Source organism: Myotis brandtii, unplaced genomic scaffold, assembly GCF_000412655.1.
Source record: "Myotis brandtii unplaced genomic scaffold, ASM41265v1 scaffold188, whole genome shotgun sequence".
Taxonomy (NCBI): Eukaryota; Metazoa; Chordata; class Mammalia; order Chiroptera; family Vespertilionidae; genus Myotis; species Myotis brandtii.
Genome location: NW_005356985.1, coordinates 282,989 through 291,595, shown reverse-complemented (window position 1 = coordinate 291,595; position 8,607 = coordinate 282,989). Strand labels below are relative to the sequence as shown.

At 59.8% G+C, this 8,607-nt stretch overlaps 1 protein-coding gene across 1 annotated transcript in view; it reads right to left on the bottom strand.

Annotated features, from left to right (window-relative positions):
- JAKMIP1 (janus kinase and microtubule interacting protein 1) overlaps positions 1 to 8,607 on the bottom strand; it is a 38,009-nt gene that overhangs the window by 11,654 nt on the left and 17,748 nt on the right. Inside the window, exons 3-7 of the mRNA XM_014538280.1 lie at positions 7,694 to 8,188; positions 5,042 to 5,251; positions 3,523 to 3,642; positions 1,050 to 1,196; positions 108 to 248 (exon numbers count right to left, since the gene is read on the bottom strand). Coding sequence (XP_014393766.1) covers positions 108 to 248; positions 1,050 to 1,196; positions 3,523 to 3,642; positions 5,042 to 5,251; positions 7,694 to 8,188 — 1,113 coding nt within the window. The remainder of the gene's footprint in view (positions 1 to 107; positions 249 to 1,049; positions 1,197 to 3,522; positions 3,643 to 5,041; positions 5,252 to 7,693; positions 8,189 to 8,607) is intronic.

Sequence of the window (8,607 nt, the reverse complement as noted above, 5' to 3'; positions counted from 1 at the left end):
TCCAGGCTCTGCCTCCCGCGTGGCAGCTGCAGCGCCCAGAAGCTTCGATGCCACCCCCACAGCTGGGGCACCTGGCGTCGCTGAGGCGTCACTGAGCGTGGACGTACCAGAGAGAGGTCGTCGATGACGTGCTGCTGCTCCAGCACCTGCAGCCGGAGGAACTCGATCTCCTGCTCGTCCCGCGTCAGGCTCAGGTCGTTCAGGGAAGTGTGCCGCTTCAGAGACGCCTGCGCGGACAGCTTCTCTTTCTGGGCCAGAGGGAGAGAGCCCCGCAGGGCTGCTCAGCCACGTCTGTGAGGACCCACTGTGCGCATCCGGGCGCGGAGTGTGGGCTCTGGGATACGGGATGGGAGGGTGGAGGGAGGGGTGATGGCCACCTTGTCCCCAAGCTGGAGGAGTGCACGGCTGCACGACAACCAGGGCGCAGGCAAGGCTGCTGGCGCCCGGCGCCAGGAGAGGGCTGGGCAGGCCCTGGGCGGAGCGGACGTCCACACCCAGCCTTGCACGCTGGACAAGGAAGCCGGGAGAGAGCATGCCTCTCACCGGAATTACACGCTTGCACCTGGACCTGTGAGGGCCCAGGGAGAAGGGCACTCGCCTCTGAGCCTCAGTTTACTCAGCTGTAAAATGGGGGTGACCGAACTACTTTGGACGACGAGCCTCAGAGCGTTCTCTGAACCACCTACGCCAAGACACCGCCCCGACCACAAATACTGCAAATGAACGCCCTCCCGCGGAGCACTCAGAGCGAAAGTCGGAACCGCTCTCACACGCTGAGCTTCCCCAATGGGCCGGGTTTCAGCGAGGCCCTTCTGTGCTATCACTCCGTCCTCCCCATAACCCGCCACATGGACATTTTCATTCCCATTCTGTGGATGAAGAAACTGAGGAGCAGAGAGGAGAGATGTGTCTCCGGGCACGGGGGTGGGTCCGCATGGCACCGTGACTTTCCGACGAGGGACAGCAGGAGGGTGGGCCGGGCTGGGACTGCCCCGGGGCCCCGGGGCCACGGCACCTACGGCTCGGGCTGGCCCCAGCGGCCGACGTACCATTTCCACGTTCTCCCTCGTGAGCTTCTTGAGCTTCTCCTCCATCCGCTGGATGCTCTGCAGCAGGTCCTCGTTCTTCTTGCTCATCCTCTTGTTCTTCTCCACCAGCGGCTTCAGCTGCACCTCGGTCTCGCGGGAGCGTTTCAGCTGCGGGCAGAGGGCAGAGCGGGCGGCCGTGAGCCATGAACGACTGCCTTCACACCTTCCTCGGGACTGAGCACCAGACGGGGCCCGCAGACACGGGGCTTCCGACCCGGACCCACCGAGCCTCAGAGGGCCTGGGTGACGGGAGAGGAGCCCAGCGGGGGCCCCCGGACCTGCCCCAGGGCACCTGCCAGCCAGCGGCCTGTGCTGTGTCCACTAGGCTACACCTCTAGAGGTCATGGGTCACGTGCATAAAGGTCAATCCCGCTACCTAGTTCCTCCCCAAGTTCAGACCTCAGAAGGCTCCACCCTCTACAAACAACAGACAAGCCCTGGGCACCTGCGTGGCAGGCTCAGCGCTGGGGGTGGAGCGCTCTGCAGTCAGGTCTGCCTTCTAGAACAATCGGCCTCTCCAACGGCTGTATGGAGGCCAGTCTAGTGAGGCAGGGACATGAGAAAGGACAGCGTTGGGGGGATGGGCAGCAGGGACTGGGGAGCCTGCATGATTAGGGGTGCCCACCCCTTTTCCTCTGAGCAGCGTCCTGGCTGACACATGTTCCAGCTGCAGGACACTGGCCCAATTACTCGGCCTCAGTTTCCTCATCTATAAAATGGGAATTCGCCATGTGTCCAACCAGTAGGAGGCCCTTCCGGGCCTTCTCTCTCATTTGACCCTCGCTACACACCTAGGAGGGGGCCCCATCCCTGTCCTCACGCCACAGATAGAGATCCTGACCCCAAAGAGGTGGGCAATGTGCTCAGGTCACACAGAAAGTGCTAGAACCAAGAACTGAACACAGGGACTGACTTAGACGCCTGCTTTTAGTCACCAGGCTGCGAAAGTTAAGACACAACCTTCCCCTGGTGCCCTTCAAAATACAAAATGTAGCTTTGACCTGCACATTCCATTTCCAGAGGCCTACCCCACAGAATGAAGGCCCCAGTGAGTAAAGAGGAAATGTGTCATCTGTGTGGCATTGTTTATAACAGCAAAGAAGCCTGAACAGCCGGAACCTCCTGGCAGGAGTGGCTGAGTAAGCCATGCTGTGTCCACACAGTGGAGTACAATGCAGCCATCAAAAAGATGAAGGCAGCCCCGCTGGTGTGGCTCAGTGGTTGGGCATCAACCTATGAACCAGGAGGTCACGGATTGATTCCCAGTCAGGGCACATGCCCGGGTTGCAGGCTCGATCCCCGGTGGGGGCGGGGGGAGGGAGGGGGGCAGAAGGCAACCGATCAATGGTTCTCTCTCATCACTGATGTTTCTGTCTCTCTCTCTGACACTTAACACTTTTCAACTCCCATGGTTTTCAAATATTATGGATACACTTACTTTCGTAATAAAATGTAGAATAAACAGAAGTGTTATGAGGTGTTTTTCAGGCAGTTTGTGTGTTGACTACGACGCTACAGAAAAGTCAGGTTAGCTCTTTATCCAACAAATGTAAAGGTAGTTAAGAAATTGCTATTTTTACTAGAGATTTATTCCTTAATCAGAAATCCATGTTCATTATATTTAAATTAGAAATAGGCCACCTTTGATGCAAAAGAAGTAAATAGGTAAGCAAAAGATAAAAGCTATCCGTAATCACACCCCTAAAGCAATTCCCAGTGCCCGGGATGACAATATATTTTTGTTCTAGAAACTGTTCTTCGTCCTATGAACCAATGTTCCTGGCAATTAAACATGATCAGTATGGTCATTCTTTGTTTGTTTGTTTGTTTGTTAATCCTCACCCAAGAATATTTTTCCATGTGTTTTTAGACAGAGTGGAAGGGACGGGGAGAGACAGAGAGAGAGAAACATTGATCTAAGAGAGAGACATCAATTGGTGTGTCTCCCAAACACGCCCCAACTGGGCAGGAGATCAGGCCTGCAACCAAGGCACGTGCCCTTGACTGGAATCGAACCCAGGACCCTTCAGTCCAAGGGCTGATGCTCCAACCACTGAGCCTAACAGGCCAGGACGGCACCGTCATTCCTAATGGCTGCGTACAATCATTGTGTGAGTGTTCCCTGGTCACTCTGACCCACACTGGAGTGCCGAACAGTGGGGCGTTTTGTTTCGCTTCTGGTTGCTGTTACAAACACACCCGTGAGCATCCTCTCCACACCTCTCTCGGAACTTCTCCGACAGTCGCCAAGGATAAACCCCTGCAGAGGCAAAGGGCAGGGACGGGCTTCCGCGGTGAGTGTGTGCCGGATGTTCAACCAGAGAGAAATGAGGAAGTGCAGAGAGCCAAAGGCTCCGTGTTAGCTTCCTGCCAAGCCAGCTTCGCGGCCCAGCGCGGCTTCCCGGTACCCTCCTCCGTCTCTGGGGCCGGTTACCAGTTCATTCCTCTCATCTGCCAGGAGGGTGTTTCTGTCTTCCAGCTTCCGGATCACCGAGTTCAGTTCCGCAATTTTCAGTTGAAACCGCCTCACGTCTCGCTCATCCATGTGTTGATCCTAAAAGATACGAGTGCACGTTGAAGAGTAAAAGATACGAGTGCGCGCTGAAGAGGCAGGAGTGACTCGGAGTGCTCCAGGGACCACCTTCTCAGAGAACTCACAGCGTCTCGGCGAGCTAGCCCCCACCAGCACCAGACCCCACTGGGGTCCCAGGAGTCCAACCCCTCTGCCAGCAACTTGCAGAAAGACTTCCTGCCAAACCCACCCGTGGCTCCCACACACTCGGACCTGGTCTCTGGGGACCTCCGGGTTGGGGCCCCTGCGCACTCTGTGCCCTGAGTGCCCTGGCGAGGGTGCCAGCACTCCACAAACACGCACGAGATGCGGGGATAGTGAGTGAGTGAGTGAACGAATGGATGGACGGACGGATGCTGCTGCAGCTGCTGTGCCTGGGAAGCACCAAGCTGCCGCCCCAGATGCCCGTCTGTGGCTGAGCCCCTCCTCGTGTCCTGCCTCGGCTGGGCCCCTCTGTGCTCTTACGGCACAGCCTGCACTGACGTCTTCACTTCTTTTTTTTTTTTTCTTTTATCCTCACCTGAGAATATTTTGCCATTGATTTTTTTTTTTAGAGCAGCCGTTCTCAACCTGTGGGTTGCGACCCCTTTGGCGGTCGAATAACCCTTTCACAGGGGTCGCCTAAGACCATCCTGCATATCAGATATTTACATTACTCACCTTCCATTGAAAAGCCCACAAGGTCTGTGACGCACAGGAAGTGAGGCGGCTCCACCTCAGGGAGCTGAGAGCAGGCCACGCTGCAGGCCTCACAGAGCGTATGTTCTATTGCACAGAGACAGGCTGCATCCTTTCCCCACAGCCAGTGAGGCGTCTGTGCTAGAATGGTGAGTGCTGTGGGGGAGGGATCCACTGTGCGTGTGTGGGGGAGGGAAGATGGCTTTTTTTGTTTGTTGGTCCTCAACTGAGGATATTTTTCCATTGACTTTTAAGGAGAGTGGAGGGGGAGGGGAGAGACAGAGAGAGAGAGAAACATCCATGTAAGAGAGACGCATCGATTGCCCTGACTGGGGCCGGGGATCGAGCTTGCAACCGAGGTACATGCTCTTGACCAGGAACCAAACCCGCGACCCTTCGGTCCGTGGGCCAACGCTCTAACCACTGACCCAAACCGACTGGGCCTGATGTCTTCATTTCTTTCTTTTCACCTGGAGGCAGGTGAAGACCCCTGGAGGCACCCCTCGGCTCCCAGTGCCGCGCAGAGGGCGTGTCAGCAGGTTTGCAGGGGAAGGGCTGAGAGGGACGGAAGGATGGCAGGTGGGTGTAGGGAGGGAGGGAGGGAGGGAGGGGGAGGCAGGCAGGCAGGCAGGCTGGCTGGAGGAATGACCAGGGGAGGAAGGGTGTGGGGCAGCTCGAGGCCCGAGGCCTGCCCGAGCCTCACCTGGGCGCCCAGGAGCTCCGCCATGTCCCCGATGCCGGGCGGCAGCTCCCTCTTGGGGCTGCTGTGGTGCCGCTCGGCCTCTTTGACCTGAACCAGCTGCTCGTCCAGCGCCTCCTTCTGCAGCAGCAGCCGCTGGGTCTGGCCGGCCTGCACGCCCAGCTCCTTCTCCAGGGCCAGGATCACCCGGTCTTTCCCTTTGATCTCATCCATCTAGAGGAGGAGGAGGCAGCCGTCAGTCTGGGGCTGGTGCGGGGAGATCCGGCCCTGGCTGGCGGAGGCCCAGGGGAAGGTCGGCAGCTCCCTGGACACGGGACACAGAGAGGCCGCAGCCCACGGCCCGGCCCTGCTTCCTGGAGCTGAGGAGCAGAGCTACGGGTTCAAGGACCTGTCCCGTCAACCAGGCACTGACCTTGGAAATGCATCTGTGCCCATGTCTCGCGCACCTCGTGAAGTCAAATCCTGGCCCTCTAGCCCCTCCGCCCTCCGCAGGGAAGCTCCCAGGGTGGGCTGCTCTCCTATCTCCCACTGCTCCTCCGGCCGCTCCCATCTGGGCACAGTCCCCACCCGCCGCCAAAGGAGCTCCTGCCACGGTCGCCAATGCTCTCCCGGCCCCAGGCCCCTGGACAGCCTGCTGTCCTCCCAGCCTTCACCTCAGCAGGACAGTCACCCACCGCTGCCCCAGGACCCTCTCCCGCCCCTGTGACCACTTCTCAGCTCCTACTTCCTACTGACCCGCCATGCCCTGGGCATTTAGTCTGCGGGTCCCAGGCTGGGCCCCTTCCCAGGGCTGCCCTGTCCTCACCTGACAGCAGGCCCCTCACGGGCAGCTGCGGTCACCGTATCCCCAGCCCCGGCTCCCTCAGCGCCACACAATCACGGGAGCCACGGGCTGCCCGGTGTTTCCAAGGATCTCAACGTGTCCATGCGAATCCGGTGGAAGCCCCAGGCCATCCCCCCAGGCGTGCACAGTGTTCCCCAGAGGAAACCCAGCGGAAAGAAGCCGGGCCCCAGGCCATATACTTCAACCGTTTCTGGACACAAAGCCAACAGCTGGGACACTGCCCAGGAAGGGCGCTGTGCTGGGTGCTGTCCCCCCTACCCCCCAGTCCAGTTCCTTCCTCGGACCTGAGGCTGTGACTCATCGGAAACAGGGCTGCTGCAGGTATGTAAGATGTGTCGCTCTGGGGAGGGGGGGGCCCTGGTGACGGGTGTCCTATAAAAGGAGAGGGACACACAGACGCACAGCAAGAGGCTATGTGGAGACGGGGGCAGGGACCGGAGGGATGCGGCCACAGCCGGGAAAAGGAACAGCAAGGTGGCCAGTAACACAGACGCTGGAAGAGGCAGGAAGGACCCCTGGGCGTCAGAGGGCGCAGCCTGCTGGCACCTCGAGTTTGGGCATTGGGCCCCCAGCCCTGGGAGAGAATAATTGCTGTGGCCTGAGGCCACTGAGCTCTCGGCCATCGCTCAGGCAGCCCCAGCCTTGGCACAGGCAGAGTGAGAACTCTGAGCGGCCGGAATCGAACTCTTACTTCCAATCACACCCGTGGACTCACAGGCCGCCAGGACCGGGGATCCTGGTCGAGCGTCCGGCCCGCGCTGCCCGTCCTGCTCAGGTCCTGCCCCTCCTGCTGCGGAATCCTGGGCAGCCCGGCCACCTGACTGACTAGCCTCAGCCTCCGTAACATGGGGACCCTGAGAACATTCTAGAACCTACTCTGTCCAATTGCGGGGAGATATACTAGGAGATCAGCCGCAGAACAAATTTGGCACAGAGGCTGGTGTATTATAACTCGATCAACGTTGGCTGCCACCATTACTCTGTTAGCTGCCGGTTATCTTATTTAAACAGACCATTAAAATCGGATACAACGTGATTGAGATTATAGGGGGGAACTGGTACCCCCCAAATCCAGACCGGGAGCTTTTCACACAAAGCCTACTGCTCCGACAGCTCTGAGTCGCCTTTCTTTGGAGGAGAAACGGGTGCCCCCTTTCCCTCCACAGCCCCAACCTCCCCCACGACATGCCCACGGCGCCCCCTGGTGGCGTCCCACTAGCAGCGCCTGCTCTCTGGCCAAGGCCTCTGCATGGACTCCCAGGAGCACCTCCCCGGCTGTGGGGAGAAACTTAACCCCCGGGAACCAGGACAGTAAGAACTAGGTGAGAGGAGATCCTTGTTTTAAACACGCAGACATCCGCGCTTTCCTCAATCCAACAAGTACTGAGCTGGGAAACATCTGAGCAAACGGATGGAGGGAGGTAGCCAACCGCCTAACAAGTCAACACGGTGCTAGATCAGAGAATGACCAGCGCTGGGAGGAAGGACAAAGCAGGGGTCAGGGCCAGCTGGGTGGTGCTGCAAGGTCACAGGCAGAGACGGGCCGGGGACACGGAGGGCTCCCAGCCACCCCGGCGCTGGAGGAGGCGAGCAGCTGGGTGACCTACCAAGGATCACGCCTGGGAAGGGACCTGCCGGCAAAGCCTCCTTCCCACCCCAGGACGGCGGGGCCTCCGCTGGAAGCCCTGCCTGGAGCGCAGTGTCCTCAAAGCTGCGAGTTCACTGCCCGCTGGCGGGAAGGAGGGACAGGAAAGGGCAGGAAAGGGCATGGTGCCTGCGGGGCGGGGCGGTGCGGGGCGGGGCTCACGCACCAGCCTGCGGATGTCTCGCTCGCACTCGCGCTTGATGCGGTGCACCTCATCCTGGTGCTCCTGGTAGGCGGCGCGCAGGTCGGCCGCCTTGGCCTTGTCGGCCTGCACGCAGTGGCTGAGCGCCTCCTCCGCCTGCTTGCGCGCCGCCTTCTGCTCCAGCACCTCCTGCTGCAGCCGCAGGCGCTCACCATCGAAGCTCCTGCGCGCCTCCTCGCGCGCTTCAGCCAGCAGCGCTGTCTTCACCTTGTCGGCCGCGCCGTCGCGCAGCACGTTTAGCGTGGCCTGCAGCCGCTGCAGCTCGCCCTCCTTGATCTTGGCCGTGCGCGCCGCCTCCTGCTCGTGCTGGCGGATGAGCGACTCGCGCAGCGCCTGCAGCTCCTTGGTCTTCTCCTCGTGCAGCTTGGCCCTGAGCGCCGAGAGGTAGGCCGTGTGCCGCCGCTGCTCCTGCTCGCGCTCCAGCTTGGCCTCCTGCAGCCGCTCACGCAGTTTGCCCACCTGCAGCGGAGAGAGTGGGTCAGGGGCAGGGTCAAGGGCAGGGGCAGGGCTGAGGAGCCAGCCAGGCCCGTGGAAAACCTCCCCACATACCTTTGTGCCAGCCGTCCCTGAGACCCTCCCGGGTCCCCACATCCAATTCCCCCACAGCCACGCCCTTGGTTCTGACCCTGATCAGCCCCACCCAGACTCCTTCCTGCTCTTTCCCCAGCTGTTCCCTAGAAACAGCTGCAGACGCTGGAGAGGAGCGAGAAACCTTCCATTCAGAGATTTATAAGGAAGGACCATTTATCAGTCATGAACCTTGCCCAGCTGGCAGACATCCTCTCTCACTAACGCTGAACAAATCTTAAACCAGAAAGAAATTTGCAGGGCCCATGACTGGGCCTGAGCTAGAGAAGACAGGCAGGTGGGTAGGGAGG